Source organism: Meriones unguiculatus, chromosome 6 (genome assembly GCF_030254825.1).
Source record: "Meriones unguiculatus strain TT.TT164.6M chromosome 6, Bangor_MerUng_6.1, whole genome shotgun sequence".
In the NCBI taxonomy this organism is placed as follows: Eukaryota; Metazoa; Chordata; class Mammalia; order Rodentia; family Muridae; genus Meriones; species Meriones unguiculatus.
The window spans coordinates 126515430-126535835 of NC_083354.1; the positions used below are offsets into that span (position 1 = coordinate 126515430).

Consider the following 20406-nt stretch of genomic DNA (forward strand, 5'->3'; position numbering starts at 1 on the left):
CTTAAATATTTTTGACTTTAGAAACATGCTAAATGATATAGTTTTGTAACTCTTGTGAAATTTTTGTTTTTGGCCATGCTTAACCATCTTTTTGTTTTGCTTTGTTTTCTCTTAGTGCTTGCTAATTTATGTGGTGTTAGATAATGATACCGGCTTTGAGGTCTATGATTAATATCAATATGTCCCGTCTACCCCTGAAAATTATTGGAATCATGTCTATAACCTTATTACTCTAAAAACTGGCTTGAGATATCCATGTTTAGGGATTAGTTTACCAGGTTGCTTGGAATAATATATATGTCTATATAATTTTGAAAAAAATTTTTTTCAAATTTTACTATTATGAGAATATTACTTTTATCTTTTAGGAAACATGTGACATCATTTTATTTGACTGACAAGAGCTACAGCTGTATATGCTCACAGATCAATGTTTCTAATTGTTTCTTTTTATGTAGTAACTTCGCCAACTTTTATTTTTTTATTTTTTTATTTTATTTTTCTTTATTAATTACACTTTACTCACTTTGTATCCCCCCCCCGTGGTTCCCTCCCTCCTCCCATCCCAATCCCTCCCTTCTTCCACCCTCTGCATGCATGCCCCTCCCCAAGTCCACTGATAGGGGAGGACTTCTTTTCCTTCCTTCTGATCCTAGTCAATTAGGTCTCATCAGGAATGGCTGCCTTGTCCTCTTCTGTGGCCTGGTAATGCTGTTTCCCCCTCAGGGGGAGGTAATTAAAGAGCAGGCCAATCAGTTCATGTCAGAGACAGTCTCTGTTCCTATCACAGTGGAACCCACTTGGATATTGAACTGCCATGGGCTAAATCTGTGCAGGGGTCTTAGGTTATCTCCATGCATAGTCTTTGGTTGGAATAGCAGTCTCAGGAAAGACCCCTGTGCTCAGATTTTTTGGTTCTGTTGCTCTCCTTATGGAGTTCCTGTCCTCTCCAGATCATACTGTTTCCCACTTCTTTCCTAAGATTCCCTGTACTCTGCCTAAAGGTTGCCCATAAGTCTCAGTATCTACATTGATAGTCTGAAGGGCAGAACTTTTCAGAGGTCCTCTGTGTCAGGCTCCTGACTTGTTCCCTCTTTTAAACAGCAAAAAATCAAGTAATCCAATTAAAAAATGGGGTACAGAGCTAAACAGAGAATTCTCTGCAGAGGAATATCGAATGGCAGAGAAACACTTAAAGAAATGCTCAACCTCATTAACCATCAGGGAAATGCAAATCAAAACAACCCTAAGATTTCACCTTACACCCATCAGAATGGCTATGATCAAAAACTCAAGAGACAAGACATGCTGGAGAGGTTGTGGAGAAAGGGGAACCCTCCTCCACTGCTGGTGGGAATGTAAACTTGTACAACCACTCTGGAAAACAATCTGGCACTTTCTCAGACAACTAGGAATAGCGCTTCCTCAAGATCCAGCTATACCACACCTAGGCATATATCCAAAAGATTCTCAAGTACACAATAAGGACATTTGCTCAACCATGTTTGTAGCAGCCTTATTTGTAATAGCCGAAGCTGGAAACAGCCCAGATGCCCCTCAGTGGAGGAATGGATGCACAAATTGTGGTATATCTACTCAACAATAAGAAATAGGTACAAATCATGAAATTTGCAGGTAAATGGTGGGATATGGAAAAGATCATCCTGAGTGAGCTATCCCAACAGCAGAGGGATGCACACGGTATATACTCACTCATATAGACATATATTATAGGATAAACCTACTAAAACCTGTACACCTAAAGAAACTAATCAAGAGGGAGGACTCTTGCTAAAATGCTCAATTCCTACCCAGAAAGGCAAAGAGGCTGGACATCAGAAGAAGGAGAAAAGAGCCAACTTTGTTTTTTAAGTATATATTTTGTAATGAATATTTGTAATTTTGTTTACCTTTAAGATATTAAAATGCAAATTGTTTACTGACATAGCCAATAGAATTTCCTATAGATACCATGAGAAAGACTGTTGAGTTTTGGTTTTGTAGTGAAATAAATCTCTTCAGTCACATGGAGTATGTAATACAATAAAAATTATTATATGGCAGGTCATATGGCAGTTTGGAAATTCTGTAACAGATTTTCTTGCTCTTATATTTACTTCTGGTAGTATGAAAAAAAGATAACAAAATATCTTTGACTTTTGAATAAGGGAGGGATTTGAAGCAATTGAAAATTAGTCTAAAATGTTGAAGGTTTGGCATGCTGCAAATAACTCATCTACCAATAATTCATCTGAGTAATTAAATTTAGATTGCAAATTTTTCTTTTCAAATATTTTGACTGTTATCTCTCTTCTTTTGTATTGTATCTTAATTGGTGTGGTCTGTATAAATGGACAATAAATTATATATCTTTGTTATAAAGATCAGACAGTGAATAGAACTTGGTATTCATCCCAGACAGAATTATGATTGAATGTATTTGAAAGATTAAAGCACCGAATTTACTTTTTTTCTAATTAAAGGCAATTAAAGATTTGCAGACACAAATAAAAGACAATAAATGGAGGAATAAGTGTAGGAGCAAGTCCATTTGCAGGTGAAAGGATGTGCCTGTGAAGCAGAACCAGCTGTATTTTCATCGCAAGAATAACAGTTTAGGAAGCTTTTCTGCATGTGCTTGTTTGATAGTATAATGTAGTCGTAAGCAGCTTACGCAGTATTCAGAAAAGACAGCATTAATGTGCGAAGCAGTGAAAGCAGAGGGAGAGCTGTGCTGCCACACGATGACAGTGAATAGGGCCACGTGAAGTCGAGAGAAAACCAGTAGCTTGTGAAAAGATGACCACTTACAAAGCAGTAACCAGATATTCTCATGATAATGAACCTGAGCTCCAGTCCCAACACAAATACAGTCTTTTCCTGGCCAAGGGTAAGGAAATGAATAGGGCAGATGCAAAGACAGTTTTTGCTTGTTTTGACTGAACTAGTGAAAATTCCTGCCTAAAGCCATGTAATATTAAAAACATATACTACTTGAAATATGAAGTAATTGTTTACACATAGATTTTATATTGATTTAGAACATATATAAAATTACTGTATCCTTTTTTAGAAGAAAGTGATATGAGGAATTATTATAGATAACTAGTATAGCACTAAAATGAATAATTTTTACTAAAAATATTTTATGTCTGTTTTCAGTACATGTGTTGTATTTATTTAGATATTTGTTTCTTTTATAGGAATGTTTTTGTTTTTAAACCTATTTTAATGTTACTAAATATATAACATGAATTTTCCATGATAGTTTATTTTTTTTATAATTTCATACTATTTGTTTTGATATTTACCCCCTAAATTCTCTCAGATCCTCACTTTCTACCCTCGTCTCTCTACCTAACCAAATTCCAGTCTTCTTCTGTATCCATTATTTCTTCTTCTCCGTACATTGACCAGTAGAGAATACTTATGTTAATTTCCATCTACTGCGAATAGAAGCCTCTCTGATGAGGCTTGATCTATGGATCAACTGATGTATGGGTATAACAATAAGCCATTGAGAATTGTTTTAATATTATGTCCATTTAGCAGAATAATAGTATTGGCTTTGCCCCACATACTTATCACCTATTTAACCGGGTTCTTGGCTCCATTAACAGTGGCAGATATGGTTTCTATTTAATGTAGCTGGTATTATCCTTTCAGAAAGTTACTGGTGATTCCCATACTATTTATGCCACTGTTGCATCAGGAGCATGTTTTTAAACATAAATAACAAAATTATGCCATTTGTGTAAAAAAGAATGGAGCTGAAGATTATTTTTTTAAACAAAATAAGTATGAATTAGACAAAGATCATGTTTTCTCCTACATACAGAATCTAGATTAATCGAAGTACACACATAACATACACGTACACACACACGCACATATGTATACATATATACATATATATATGTATATACAGTCACATGGTTTTTTTTTAAAGAGTATCATAGGAGCACACAAGATATCTCAGTGAGAAAGACTGCCAAACAATCCATCTTTAGGAAGATTGCCCAACAAACCTAGCAACTTCAGTTTGATTCCCAGTGATCAACATAGAATAAGAAAACTGGCTCCGGAAAACTATCCTTTGACTACCACCCATGGACTGTCACAATCAATAAAGAAAGAAAAGCTTTTTAAAGACTATCAGGATTATATTGGAGGAATGAAGTATAAAACACTTGATAAGAAATAGGATTGAGAAGAAAATTATTATAGAATTATTATTGAATATATAGATATAATGCAGACAGTATGCTAAAATGCTTGTATTATGTTGAAAAAATTGACAAAGGATCTTTGGAAGGAAGAATTTATTTTTCCTCATGGTTTCAAATGTTGTAGTCTATAGTCTTCTTATTCAAAGCCTATGACTACAGGAGCATGCAGTAGAAGCTTACTCATCTGCTAGCTGACAGAAATCAGACAAAAGACACACTCTAGGGACCAAGTCTAACTTTGGAAAGCTGCCTCCAGTGACTGCCTCCTCCAGGTATATGCAACTTCTTTGTATCCATCACCTCCCACAATAACACGATCAGCTGAGGCCTGAGCCTTCAGTATGATTCCTATCCACACTAGAACAGAGCAGATGACTGAAGTGCCAGATAGGCTTTTTCCACAAATATGATAAATATGTTTGTTATATATTTATTTATGCATATTTATATATATATATAGTAGGAAAACTGGTGCTAAAACAGTATTATCATTTTATTGTTTCCTGTATACAATTTAAGCAACTGTCTGGGACATACTCTGGACATTTATTTATTGTTACAGGTGCTTGGAGATTGACTCCAGGGCCTTGTACATGCTGAACACATATGTGCATGTTAAATCACTCTGCTGCATTATCCACCCTTATTGCATTAGTGACAGATTCAAAATCTAATGATTATTTAAAACTTTACATATAAAAGTCTAGATTATCAGATAGACATTGGAAGAACATGAAAACATGGAACAAGACAGGAGCTTACCCACAGAGGTCCTCTGAAAGACCCTACCCATTAGGGTATCAAAGCAGATGCTGAGACCTATAGCCAAACTATGGTCAGAGTACAGAGAATCTTATGAAAGAAGGGGGAAATAGAAAGACCTGGAGGAGACAGGAGTTCCACAAGGTGAGTAAGAGAACCAAAACATTTGGGCCCAGGGGTGTTTTCTGAGACTGATGTTCCAACCAAGGACCATGCATGGAGATAACCTAGAACCCCTGCACAGACGTTGCCCATGGCAGCTCATTGTCCAAGTGGGTTCCCTAGTAAAGGGAAGAGTGGCAGTCTGTGACATGAACTCGGTGGCTGGCTCTTTGATCACCTCCCTCTGAGTGGGGGAGCAGCCTTTCCAGGCCACAGAGGAAGACAATGCCAATAGTCCTGATGAGACCTGATAGGCTAGGGTCAGATGGAAGCTGGAAGCTGAGGAGGACCTCCCTATCAGTGGACTAGGGAAAGGGTATGGGAGGAAAAAAGCAAGGGAGGATGGGATTGGGAGGGAATGAGGGAAGGGACTACTGCTTGGATACAAAGTAAATAAACTGTAATAAATAAAAACAAGTGTAGATTATCTAGCTTGGGTAATCAAATACAAGTACTCTAAATATAAGCATTTAGAGACTTCCGTGTATTTCAGTTTTTACAGACATTGTGGGCATAAATTTCTTTCTTGAAGCCATAAAATTCTGAATTTCTTACACATTTAGAGATCACATATGTAACTATAGCATTAGAGATGGAAATGCAGGATTGTTGCCAGGAGTTCAAGGCCAACCTGGTATACATTACAGGACAGTATGAGAGTTTCCTTAGTAGACACCTGGAAGGGTTCTCACTGTAAAGTGCTCTGTGCTGCTGCTGCTGCTGCTGCTGCATGTCTTGGACCAGAAGGTGAATGTCCAATAAGGGCCAGGTGTGCTTTTGGAAGTGTGCCTGCTGTATACTAATTTAGATAACGTTTTTATAAATATGCTTTTAGATGTTTGTATTCACCTCAGTGACAATCTAGAAATTCTGTTCTATAAAAGACTGTAGGTAGGATGGAGTGGCTTTAATGGCACCAGAAGTTGAATGGTAAATTCCTACTGTTATGTAGACTCTGATCTCTATCTGTGTGATATCACAGGACATTATATAAGTAACGCATATTATTTATGAATCATGTTGTTTGAAATCACCATTCATACTTATTTTTCTCCATTTGACCTTGGGTTTGTTATAAGATACATACAAGATGAATAAGAGTTTTCCTTTCTGCTCACATCTGTGATTTTCACATTTATTTTTAGATTTTCGTTATAAATATGCTTGGTAACCCTGAGTGGAGTTGTGTCACTGCTTTCATTGTTCTGAACTGTTTATAACACAGCAGGAATAATGACTAGGATAACTTGACTGTTGAGATGTGAAATCAGAATGAACACTTGTCAAGTTTTTTTTTTCTCTTTTTTTTCTAGCAAAATTAAATGTTACTAATTTAAAGAGGGTAAGAGTCATGTTTTTCTGCAAATTATTTATTCCATGATTTAAATTTAGAATATTTGATATCCGTTTTTTACAATTGACTCATTTCTGCATCATTAAACCTCATCAACAAATACTCCTCATTAAATTTCTACTGTAAGATGACAGTTACTTGCTGCAGCAGTGTGAAACCACACAGTGTTGCTTAAGAGCTAACACACAGCTCTGTAGCCAGAGAAACACTTGTACTTGGGTAATGAACTCAGCTGTAGCACTTCTCCATCATTACTGTCCATTTACCTCACTTCCCTGCCATTTCTACTTCTAAAAATCTATATGGAAGTTTAAAGGTACTTTTGAATCATTAGCAGACACATTAAGAAGCAGATTTATTTCACATTAAATTTTTATGATATACTTTAGTTTAGATCAAATGCTTTCAGATTTATTTCGTGTGAGGAAGATGTGGAAATTGAGAGTGAGACATTGTATCATTTAGAGAAGGGAAATGTGTGGCTAAGCTCTGGAAACGGACTTCGGAGAGGACAGGGAAGAGGCAAGAGGCGAGACTAGGAAGGCAGTGCAGATGTGGCGTCCGCTGTGCTGTTGCGTTACCTGTTGCTCAGAATAATGGGTTATAGTTTTGGAGTTAGGGCCCACTCCCACTTCTTTCCTTTAAGAGTATTTTTTAAAACATATATATATTTTTTCTTGACAACCCTTTTGTTGTGAAATCTACTTCTTTTTTCTGAGACTGAGCAATGCTTCTTTTGTAGCTTGTCAGTGGGGTCACCAGATGGTATCCCAAAACCAAAAATTTTATGACACTAACTCAATGTTGCTTGTTTCTTGGCTGTGAAATGTGGTAAAGAAGATTGAGTGTCATATCTAAATGTCAGTATTCTCTGCATTACTTAGTCATGTCTGTTCTGTCCTCTGGTGAAAGGAATGAAAGTTATTTTGTTTTAATGAATTTAGGGAACTGAAAGTCAATTGTTTATAGATTCCTCTTTTAGTCTCAGAGAAAAACGACCAAATATTTCTTAATTTAATGTAGCCACAATATGTTAAATTTATCAGAAGATATTTTTAATTGCTAAATCAAAGTTAGCTTTACAAAATATGATAGTATAATTGCATATATTAATTTATTAGTGCCTCTATTTCAAAAGATACACTTACTATGAATATCTTATTCTCTATAAAAAGAAGGTATTATTTTGTTTTGACATACTTTGCACATGAAATTAAGATTTCTGTCAGAATCTTCTTCCAAAAAGAGTAAAAAAGACATATTGATTTGAAGTGATGTTTATGCTAATCTCAGCTGGGAATGGCCACGTAGTTCTGTCTATGTTTTACTTTATGTATACATTTTTGACATTTCATAGATGACTGTGAATTTTGAATTATATATAAATATAACTCATTGTCTGAAACTGTTTCTTTCTAGGTAAACAGGATTATAAAAAAACCAAACCTATTTTAAGAGCAACCAAATTAAAGGCAGAAGCAAAGAAAACAGCAATAGGCATAAAGGTATACTTCAATTTGATAAGTTATAATTTGCTGTGTGTATGCCAGTTCATTTTATACAACTGAATCATATTAGTATTGAATTCTGAACATCTTAATCTCAATAAAAGGATAGATCTCAATAAAAGAACAAAAGTGAAGGTTTTTGTAAATATTTATGGGAAAACATGCTTACTATCTTGAAAATTTGAGGACTCTTAAAAAGAATATATAATTAAAGTATGTAGTATATATAGGACATAGAAAATAAGTCATTCCTAAGGTTATTGCTCTAGCTGTTATAACTATTACTCAAACATTTCAGTCATAAACATAAAGTGGGATTAGTTAGATTCTTGGACTTTCAGTAAATTTCACTACAAAGTTGTTTACATTATTATTGTAATATTACTGTCTTTTATTGTCGCTAGTACTCTGTGTAATGAAATGCTAATGACATTTCCAAACTTGTCCTTTTGGCTAACCACTGTTTATCTGCTTATACGAGATAAGTGCAACTGAGAACGATGTCAACCGATTATTCGTTCACTGTGCCAGCACACTAACAAAAAACAAAACGATTTTATCATTGTTCTCATTAAATGTTTACCAAGATCTGAGAATGAAGTAAATGAGGCAGAAAAATCCTTTTGGAACATATAGTACCAAATGTGTAAAGTAAAAATGACCAATACAAATATTTTGTTTAAATATTAAATTGTTAAAAGAAGATTTGGGTTTTCATCTGGCAGATAAAAAAAATCAATTTTTCTAAGTTATAGCTTATAACAAATGCCAAGGTATTACCAGCAAGCTGTAACAGCTGTTCAACTGCCAGATGATATATTTGGTTATCTTCCAGAACTTGCTATTATGATCATGAAACACTGCCTTCCTTTTGCTTCTGATTGCTGATAAGCTCTACTGTGTGATGTGCTGTTTTCACAACACAGTCTTCTCAGTTGGTGTTGTGTGGTAGGTTTAATGTAAAAAAAAAATTTTTTCTTTATAAAAGAGGAATTTGTTTTTTCCTTTTTTCAAATACACATGAAATTGCATTTGTGTGTAAACGACCTTCTATTGTACGAGCTTTTAAAATGCCATGCTCAACATTTATTTTCTGTTTTGTCTCATGGTGATTGACTCTTAGAGTAGGAACAATTTCAACATTGTCCCCCAAGGAAACAGTTAGTATTTGGTTTTATGTTTCATAACATACTAGATTTTTTTAAGGAAATATCAGTGTAACAAAATATATTGCTACCATAGTTTAATGATTAGCTGTATATTAAGATTTGTGCAATAATGCAGGCATTTATATATTTATACACAACATTTTTATGCGCCCCTTATTTAATTTGCTGTTACACTTTTGTTTTGGTTTGCTTAGAGGAAATACCTGTGCTCTGATTATGTTAAAGTCTAACGCACAATGCTGTTAGCTAATATCTGTTTTAAAAACTATGATGAATTACTTTTTCTTAGCTTTGTTTTAATACATAAAATATGTACTGAAAAGTATCTAGTATAGATCTACTTTAATAACCTAACCTATCATTCTGATGGGTAAGCCTGGAGACTCAGACTTTAACTATTATTTTCTTTGCATAGAAATGTGTGTGCAGAGGCCATTACTATATGAAACTTTAAAAATCAGAGCCATGAAGGTGTTGTGTGTTTCGGACCTAGAATGCTAATTAGCCTGTCCTGTCAGACTTTGACTGCCTTGTCATTTTGGCATAGGATTTTAAATAACAGAGTTTCTTTCAGCAATTGTCTTTTAATGCCTTTTAATTTCCCTAGTGAGTGATTTTATCCATATTGATAATGTCAGAGAAGCAACTGAGGACTAATGAACGCCAAGTATGCTCGACTCTTCTCTAGTTGATACAGGGTGACCATAATGTCATATTATGTCACTACTTTACTGCTTAGAGTGAGTCATAGTTATATTCTTCAAATAACATAAATTCATAGAAAATGGGAACAGGCACACAGATGAGAAAAAGAACAACAGTGACATCAAAATGGAACTTGCATCGAAAGGCCTGAGCTCAGTTCCCTTTTGGCTCTCAGTTTTAGCATGAGGGATCTGAGTAAATCTACGAATCTCTATTTGTAGTTGGAAACTGTGTCTTTCACCTCAGAGGTGTCAGCAGAAAAAGAACATGAAGGATATAGAGCATTGAACTTAACACATCAAGTGCACCTGTGACTATTAAGTAGGTAGGGAAAACCCAAAATTAGCTGTGTCCAGTCTGTGTAAATAGGATTTTCTGTGAATATTTGTCAGGGCTGTCCTTACTTTCAACTGTCCTTGTATCTTGTAGCCATTATGGTACAAAGTGCTCTTGAATTTGCTGTGGAGTTAGTATTCTGGATATTTGTGAAATTCTTGAAGCCATAACAAACGTTTAATATGCTAACTATCAAAGCATATAGGTATCACTTGATGCAGTATGTTTTAGAGATCACTGTAGCTATGACAAGCACCGTGAGCTTTGAGATGGGAAGCATTGGAAAGTAGGGCATTTGCCCTGCAAGGCTTCTGGTGTCTGGCTGTAAATGTACAACTGAGTGATAGAAAATGTTTTGGAGGAATTATGGTTTCAGCTTAATATGTGAATATATCATCTTAAGTAGAATGAATTTCTAATTTAGAAGCCACTCTTATTTCTTATGTTTTCTAAGTATGAATCAGAATTATAATTTAAGACATAAAATGGTTGTGAGTGGCACTGACAGGTATTTCCACATCTAGCTTTTATATTTGGTTGCTTTTCAAATAGAATATTAATTTTCCATAATTAAAATTTGTTATTATTTTTCTTTTATAAACATAAAGATACATACACTATATTCTGATTATGGTTTTCCTCCCTCAATTACTCTGAGATCCTCCCCCTTTCCCCTCTCACCTAAATCTACATCCTTTCGCTAGAAACCAAATGGGCATCTAAAGAATAATAATAAAATAAAATAATACAAAACCAAACAAACTGGAACAGGACAAAACAAACAAGCAGAAGGAAAAGAGCCAAGAATAAAGCACAAGAAACACATATAGACAGACACGCATTTGTACATTTCACCATTCTTATAGAACGCCGGTGCCTGTGTTTCCCAACTTGTAAAAGGAAACAAATCTTCATTTGCTCATTTTAAAGGTTTATTAGAAAAACATAGTCATCACAACGGAATAAGGAGAGAACATTTAGCTTCTTCGAATAAATGAAATATTCAGTTTCACACAGATCCCGCCAGCAACCCCTTTGGGATGAGCAGCTTGAAACGTTGTTTGTTCTTTTTGTTCTTTCTGGTTTAAATATGAACAGTGGCCACATCTTGGAAAGGAAGTCATGCCTACAGGTGTCTAAGGTTCCGGTCACAGCCTCCCACACCCTGCAAGGCATGAAACTCACTCTCCATAGTGTTTGCCTCAACCAAAGTGCCTTTTGAAGAAAACTGTTTATGACGTCACCCACAAAGCTTTTTAAGTCATCCGCTCTGCACGTTATACACTGACTAGACAACACTGAAGTATGGGATGTTCTATGCATAAGCCAAAATACACTACCGCTTTTCACTTTTGTATCATACCCCTTACCTGGCATTGTTTCAGGGAGAAGCAATTCATTTACATTTGTATGAATATATTTAACATTTCATATGAATGTATGAGATTTGATCCTAGCAAATATTTGTTCTTGGTACTTTCTCCTTTAAACGTTCTTCTTAATATCTCTGAATACCGTGAACTCATTTAGTAAAGGAACGGCCACTGTCTTCAGGACAGTGAATGGGAAAGAAGCGCTTGAGGTTGGTAGCCAGTAAGATGAGAAGTGGGGCCTTGACTGGAGAGTAAACACTTCACTCTTTCGCTGAGCTGGCGAAAGTGATGGCTACCGCTGATGGCTGTGCTGCCCACTCTACACAGCAGCTGAGCTGGTGGCTGTGTCACTTGTTTATTATATCCTCTTAAAATTAGTAGCCATTTAACCAGATGGGCCGGGGAGCGCAGCTGTGGATACGAGAAAATAAATGAAACCTGTCTGATGCCACCATGCCCTTCTGAGATGCCGAAGTGTATAGCTGTAGCAAAGAAGGTTTCACTTTCACTTTACATTGCGCTGGCATATGTTTTATTTTTTATTTTTATGTATTATTATCATTTATTACAATTGATTCAGTTTTTATCCTGGCTGTGTGACGTGTTTTAAAAATCAAGTCCTACAGAAGATTTGTTGACACAGGTCTCTACCCTTACTTTCTATTAATGTTGATTTTCATAGTTTGGATATTTAAATGAATGTAACCAAGGAACTGAAAATCTATACATAATGTCTGTTTGTGTTTTCAGCATTCACCTGAAAATTCATTATACAGCAAATTCATTTTAATGTTTTTTAAGTTTACTAGGTCGCACACATTGAATTATTTATTTTACATTCATACAAACTATAAAGTAAATTCGTATAAATGCAAATGAATTGCTACCCATGAAACAATGCCAGGTAAGGGCTGTGATACAAAAGTGAGAATCACTAAGGCATTTGATAGCCATTTGGATCCTGAACTGGACTCAGTTCTTTTTTCTGTGCAGTAAAATAACACGTTAATATTGAGAAAGTTACTTAACAAAACACACACTGATATTTTTGAAGGAAAATGTAGTTTTATTGTGTATTAAATTTAATACAAATGATTAATATAATCTTCATCAAAATGCCAAAGGTAGTATAGTAAGTTAAAGAGCTTAGGGTTCTAAAAAGTAGAATGTGTGATCAGGTCTGCTGACACAAACCTGCGATCCCAGAACCCCGCTGGAGTCTAAGGTGGGGTGGGCAGGACCCAGAGGTCATCGCCATTTAACAAGTTAGAGGCCAACTTGTCTCAAATAGTAATAATACTAGTAATAGAGGGGTGTAGGTGGGAGAAAACAGAAACAAAGCTTAATAACAGTAAAATAGAAGAAAAAGCCATGAATTTGAAGAAGAGCGGGGGGGGGGGGGTATTTGGAAGGATGGAAGTAGGAAAGCGAAGGGAGACTTCTTAAAATTCTAATTTAATCTCAAAAAAAAAAGAGTGTGAGTTGTTATGTTTGTATAGAATCTATTTTTTGGAATCAGTTACCATGGGCATTTCTTATCATAGAAAACAGAATGATAATTTTTAAAATGTATTCTGGTAAGTTGCAAAACTATTAAATAATATAATTCTTTAAAAAACAGTTACATGTACATAAAGAGACCAAATAGAATATATAAACACAAATTACATTGATTGCACATAAAATTCTGATGACAAAATAAAAAATATACATTAAAGCAATACATTTAAATTTAAATTTAAATTTAAATTTTAACACCAGAAAAATCTTAATAGAAATTTCTCACTTAGGCATTTGCTGTTGTACTACATATTGTTTATGAAAAATAGATTACTCGTTAATAATATTGAGTTGACATTATTTGTCCTACATGATGCTTTTGTATCTGGTGAAGCAAGCCTGTCTTCATGAGCTCAAACCTCCCGTTTTCTCTTTTCCAGGAGGTTGCCCTGGTGCTTGCAGCTCTCCTGGCCCTCCTCCTGGCCTTCTATGCTTTCTTTTATCTTCGACTATCCACAAACATTGACTCTTATCTGGACCCAAATGAAGATTAGCTGAGCAGTAATCAACAAAGGAAGAGAAAGAATTCTGATGAGAGCATCTTTAGGAACAAAAACTTTGCCAATTTCCCAAACTAGAACATGTTGAATATTTTCTTCTTGGTACAGTCAGTTTGCAGCAATATCTTTGTGTCTAGTGGCATAGGGTATTAGAAAAAGACCTTTCCCAAAAATCTAGACTCATGTATGCTGCTTGATACTGGATAAATCTTCCTGCTCTGGCACATACCCCATTCGTGGTACAGTTAAATAACACATTTTTCACAAGTCTTCCCAATTTACATGGATAACTCCATCGGTTACAAATCACTAAACCCATTTTATCCTAAGTATATTGTAAGAAAAACTATGTATTGTCATTTGCAGAAGAATACTCAAAATCAGAACTAGAACCCGAGAAAGAGCAGAAAAGTCATGGAAATTTTTCATCTTCCCGAGACGCGTGCTTTTGTTCCAGACATATTGTATGTCATTAGGGAGACTGCGCACACACCGCAGTAGTCTCTTCCTTCCCTGCCAACTGTCGCTGCTCATGTGCTGCTTCACAGACGGCACCTGGATGGCAGAAGCTCAAAGAGTCACATATGTCCCTAAAGTAGAGTTCCTTCTCTCTTGGGCTGCCCGAACTGGTGTAAGTAGAAAGTTCAGTTGATCTTGGTTTTAATTAACTTATTACTCCATTAATAGAAAGTTGGAATCCTATATTAATTATGTTGTTCTGCTTGCCTGCAGTACCAACTTGCCCCTCTTGTTAGGGAGCTGGGTAACAATCTGCTACTTAATTGTGAAGTGTTTTTACACTGCAGAATTAGCAGGAGTGTTCGTACACAGAATGATTTTATTGGGTTGTCTCTTGAATCTGAGCATTACAAAGGCTTTTTAAAATTACAGTTTGTTTCTTTAATTAATTTCTTTAATTAATTACTACTCCATAGAGAAAAATAAAAATAGAAAATATGTCACCTGTTACTTTTATATGTACCTTTCTGTAATTTTTTCTATGTCTTTATGTTGTAGTGTAATGACTATTCAATATTTTATTGGCAATTGGAATTTTAACAAAATAGTAAAGTAAATGAACACATAAAGCTTAAAAGTTTTATATACATATTATATATTTCCAAAGAATATCTCCTCTGTAATATAAAGATGCATAGAAAATTGCTATTTCCAGATATGTACAGAGTTTTAGGGTGTACATTCACTTCATGAAAAATAAATACAATTCTTTGGTCGTTTCCACAGTAGCCAAGAGAGAGACGCTCTAATAAAGACTCTGGGAGTAAATCTAGCATAGCTTATAGCATGGTTTCTGTAAGAACAGATATTCTTTGGTGCTTCTGCAAAACAATTTCAGTATGTCAGTGTAGCATTTGTTCTGTAGAAATTTTTAAGTAGTATAATTTATGTCATCAGTGTGAAACAGCCAAAGGTTCCAATCGCCTCACAGATTATTTATGCCAAACATCTGAGGGCAAAATTTAGCCAGTGTTGTTGCTGGATTCTTCCTTTTGAACTCACAGACTCAAGAGACAGAGCAAGAGTTCTCGTATACTCACCACAGAGGACCCATCCAAGTGGCATTTTTAGGAAAGGTTGCAGCATTTTATGCCATGTGGTATGTCTGTTCGCGAAGTGGGAGGCAAGGGAATATCCAAGCTGGCATTTTGGATTTGATGGGCCTTTTACTTTCGTGAGTGACATGCCACATGTCAAGAAATACTGCTTTCTTCCAGTCTCATCACATTTACGTGAGCAATTCTCATTTACTTATTTCCCTCCCATATGGTGTTAAAAAACAGTCACATCCAATAAAGCTTATTTCTGGTTTCAGTGGTAGCTGAAGAGAGAGGATATGGAATAACTGTTTACCAGATACCTATCCAGGTTAGACGGTAGCACAGGTCTCAGTATTCAAAATACGTGTGTGCCTTCTGGAAATGTTTGACAAGTGGCTGATAGAAAGACCTCACCATCCTGTTTTCCTCATGAGAGGCACTTTGGGGAGAAAATGTTGTTTCTATAACTAAAAAGTTTAGTTGAACTGTACCATAATAATAAGCAAGTTTCACTACCTGGCTTTATCCATGTCCTCGGTCCATTTGTGTAACTGTCTGATTTGTGACATTCCCAGAGGGGGGGAAAACATCCCAGGCTAAATGCTTTGATTTCAGTAATTAGCAGTAAAGTGAGACAATGATATTTTTAGATAATACTGTTTTCATAAATACAAATCTGAAGAACTCAGATTACCTGGAAACAGCTATCCTCCTGAACACAAACACCAGGCTGAAAGTCTCTTTTGAATGTCTTAAGACAGAAAGAGGGTGGTAACTCCATGTTGTTTCAGGAGACCACATTTTTGTTAGTGGGTAGCTTTTGTTTTAATTTTGGGATTAGAATCAGGTATATTTAGACATAGCTATTTCCACATGGCACTCTGTTCACAGTGATTGAGACAAAAATTAGACTTTTAAATGACTTTTAAATAACACTGGAACCTCTTAACATGCAAGATAGTATAAATTTCCAGGTAAGGGCAGGAAGCTGTGTTTGTATACGAATAAGGTGCAAAGGTTATGATCACACATGCAAGGTTAGATAAAATCATTTAAATTTATTTGAGGAGAAATACTGTAAAAATATAACATCATCTAATATTTCTTTCTAAACAAACAAAAACCCATTTTGGTGCAAATTCAGCTGGTCATTTTGCAGTGTAAAATATATCGTTTCTCTTTCGATTTCTTCATAAAGACTGATGGCATACTCTAACACCAACTAATGATTATGACATCCTGAGAATTTGGATCTTCTTATTTCTGCCATTCCAGTGTGTGGTCATCTGCCCATGAATTTAAATGCATGTAAGAATTTGGTTTACTGTATGTTAGTTGCCTCAGAGTGATTTTTCATATATAAATGCTAAAAATTGTTTGAATTTAATAAATAAATTTAAACACAATATTAATCAACACAGAATTTAGCATTTATGGTTGCCTGGTGTATTGGAAGAATATATATGTATAAACTGCACATATATGTCCTTAATTTCTTATAGATCTGGTACATAGTCAAATGACACAGGAACATCAGTCTTTTTAAGGAAATCAATGCATCTTTATTTAAAAAAATTTAGTATTTCACTTCAATTAACCATACATATTCACTTCAAAAGAAAATGAAATTAAATTTTATTATGTTTACATGAATTCTAAAGCACCAAATTTTCTAGGCTCTAAAAGTATATAGTCAGTAATAATTCATTGGAGTTAATTGTGCATTAGATAAGCTTCAGAAATAAACGCTTAGAAATTAAACATGTTTCTATTTTAATGTACTACATCTGTAACAAACTTCCGAGCCAGAGACTACCAATGCTCCTCCTTTCTCTAGCAGTGGTGAGACTTCTTGACACTTATCTGAGCTTTCCCTGTGTGGGGAGGAGCCTCCTCCCTCTCACCTAGCAGCAACCCCTTTTTTTATTAGCCCTGTCCCGGTACAGCTTGGATAGAAAGGCTAGTTAGGTGGTGTTGTACTGACATGGTATGAAGGATCGCCAGAACCTCCAGTAAAAACAAACCTGTGGCACACGAATCCAGTAACGACAGACACATTCTCACCATTTTCATCAGGCGTAATTGCATAGGGAAGGACAAAGGATGGTCGCAGAGACATGGGAAAACATGAACCACTGTGGACCATTCAGAGTGGATCTGAGAACCATTCAAAACAATCGAACTGCAGCCCCCTTCTGCATAGTAACGCCTTGTTACACAATTTTTGTATCCTTAGCAACTGATACGGAATGCTTTTTCAAGGAAAAATAAGTTACTTTACATGCCAGAAGATTTTTGATGACAGTACCCCCTCCGATTTTTTCGTTTTTTAAAACAACAACCAAATTGGTGGGGAGGCAGCCAAATTTTGAGGTACCAGTGTTTCTCGAACAGATGTCGCACCATTATTTTTCAGCTCGTTTGGATGAATAAACATGCGAAGCTGTGAAGTATTACATTTTAGATTTTTTCATTAAAAAAAGAGACAATCTGTTTACTGTCCTAATTGAGACAACAATCCTCATGGTTGCCAGTTTTGGCAGTCATAACAATGAACTATAAATATTTGGACCAATCAAGTAAATGGTGAGTATAAAGGCCATAGCATGTAAAGTTCTGTTTTCACGGCACCCATCTTTGTATGACTTTTTTTTTTTTTAACTTCATCGAATAAAATTGTTTGTTTCATGGTAAAGTTTCATGGTAAAGCTGAAAGAGGTGGATTCTGACATCTAGTTTCTTCCTGGGTGGTAACCCTTTCAATGTAAGCTGCCCACCTCTGCTAACAACACGCATCTGCTCTTGCTTTGCCGGAGGAGAGCAGGTTCACCCTGGTCTTTCCTGTGGAATGTGCCTGACGGTAACACAAGACTCAAAAGTGCTGTTTGTTTTTAACTTTTCTCATATTTATAAAATTACATCTTACCCTGTGTCTTCTTTCTTGGTTATCTTCTTTAGGTGTACAGATTTCAGTATGTTTACCCTATCTTATAGATCTATATGAGTGAGTATATACAGTGTGTGTCTTTCTGCTCCTGGGATACCTCACTCAGGATGATCTTTTCCAGAACCCACCATTTGCCCGCAAATTTGATGATTTCCTTGTTTTTAATTGCTGAGTAGTATTCCATTGTATAAAAGTACCACAATTTCTGTATCCATTCCTCTGTTGATGGACATCTGGGTTGTTTCCAGGTTCTGGCTATTACGAATAAAGCTGCTACAAACATGGTTGAGCAAATGTCCTTGTTGTGTACTTGAGCATCTATAGGATATATGCCTAGCAGTGCTATAGCTGGATCTTGAGGAAGCACTATTCCCTAATTGTCTGAGAAAGCGCCAGATTGATTTCCAAAGTGGTTGTACAAGTTTACATTCCCACCAGCAATGGAGGAGGGTTCCCCTTTCTCCACAACCACTCCAGCATGTGTTGTCACTCAAGTTTTTGATCTTAGTCATTCTGATGGGTGGTAGGTGAAATCTCATGGTTATTTTGATTTGCATTTCTCTGATGGCTAAGGACGTTGAGCATCTCTTTAAGTGTTTCTCTGCCAAGAGGACCTGAGGTAAGATGATCAATCCTCGCTTAGAAAAACAAATGGGATGGACATTGGATGTAGGAGAAAACAAGTAACAGGACAGGAGCTTACCACAGAGGGCCTCTGAGAGACTCTACCTAGCAGTGTATCAAAGCAGATACTGAGATTCATAACCAAACCTTCAGCAGAGTGCAGGGAATCATATGAAAGAAGAGGTAGTTAGTATGACCTGGAGAGGACAGGAGCTCCACAAGGACCAAATATATCTGGGCACAGGGGTCTATTCTGAGACTGTATCTCCAACCAAGGACCATGTATGGATATAACCTAGAATCCCTGCTCAGATATAGCCCATGGTAGCTCAGTATCTGTTAAGGGGAACAGGGACAATTTTGGACATGAACTCAATGGCTGGCTCTTTGACCCTGCCCTGCCCCGAGGGAGGAGCACCCTTGCTAGGCCACAGAGGAGGACTTTGTAGCCAGCCCTAAAGATACCTGATAAGCTAGGGTCAGAGGGAAGGGGAGGAGGACCTCCCCTATTAGTGGACTTGGAATGGGGCAGGGAGGAGATGAGGGAAGGAGGGTGGGATTGGGAGGGAATGAGGGAATGGGCTGAAGCTGGGTTACAAAGTTAATAAACTGTGACTAATATTTTAAAAAATAAAAATTTAATTAAAAATTACAAACATTTTAAGTCTGAAGCTGCAGCAATTGGCTTTATGGCTAAGTAAGGCTTTAGTGAAAGAAAATTGCATGTGTAATTTTTTGCTGTAAAGACTAAAGGAGGCCATAACTCTCCCTCCTCCCATCTTTCACCAGAAACCCCAAGGTTGGGAGAGTTAGTGGCCTGGACAGCTAGCTACCTGTGTTGGTATTCCCCATCATTTGTGACCCAAGGAAGGTTCTTCAGGGAATTTTGTTTGAGTTCTCTGTTCTCCTCTGACTGCCCACCCTCAACCCTGTTTCCTTCATTCTTAGTTTGAGCAGTCTCTAACATCCTTTGAGTTGTGTTGTGTTTTGTTTTGTTTGACCTTTGATTCTACTCTGAAGCAGTGGGCTGCTGTCACATGTCCCCTGAGAACACACTTTATGTGAACCTCTTCTACTCTTACTTTAGGTCATCATTCATTCCCTCTTACCTGCTTTCACACAAGTTTTGCTTTATTTAAAAACTCACTATATACATTGCTTAAATGAAGTAACTATAGTGATCTAAAGTATAACAAAATTAAAATATTTTAAGGTAAACTAGATTTCATTACCTTTTATATGTAAATACACAGTATGATTTTCTTATAAGAATGCTGCATTTTACCCCATGTCCGCTCTCTTGATTTTCTTTTTTAGGTGTATAGATTTCATTATGTTTATTATATCTTATAGGTCTATATAAGTGAGTATATACCATGTTTGTCTTTCTCCTTCTGGGATATTTCTCTCAGAATGATCTTTTCTAGATCCCACCATTTGCCTGCAAATTTCATGATTTCCTCCTTTTTGATTGCTGAGTAGTATTCCATTGTGTAAAAATACCACAATTTCTGTACCCATTCCTCCGTTGATGGACATCTGGGTTGTTTCCAGGTTCTGGTAAGATAATCAATCCTCGTTTAGAAAGACAGATGGGATGCGCATTGAATGTATGACA

At 36.1% G+C, this 20406-nt stretch overlaps 1 protein-coding gene across 4 annotated transcripts in view; it reads left to right on the top strand.

The window, feature by feature from the left end:
• Positions 1 to 18448, top strand: part of Triqk (triple QxxK/R motif containing) — a 78868-nt gene extending 60420 nt beyond the window's left edge. For all 4 annotated transcript variants that reach the window (XM_060386006.1, XM_060386007.1, XM_060386008.1 and 1 more), the window contains 2 exons: positions 7927 to 8012; positions 13539 to 18448. In XM_060386006.1, coding sequence (XP_060241989.1) covers positions 7927 to 8012; positions 13539 to 13652 — 200 coding nt within the window. In that variant the 3' untranslated portion in view covers positions 13653 to 18448. The remainder of the gene's footprint in view (positions 1 to 7926; positions 8013 to 13538) is intronic.
• The last annotated feature ends 1958 nt before the right edge of the window (positions 18449 to 20406 follow it).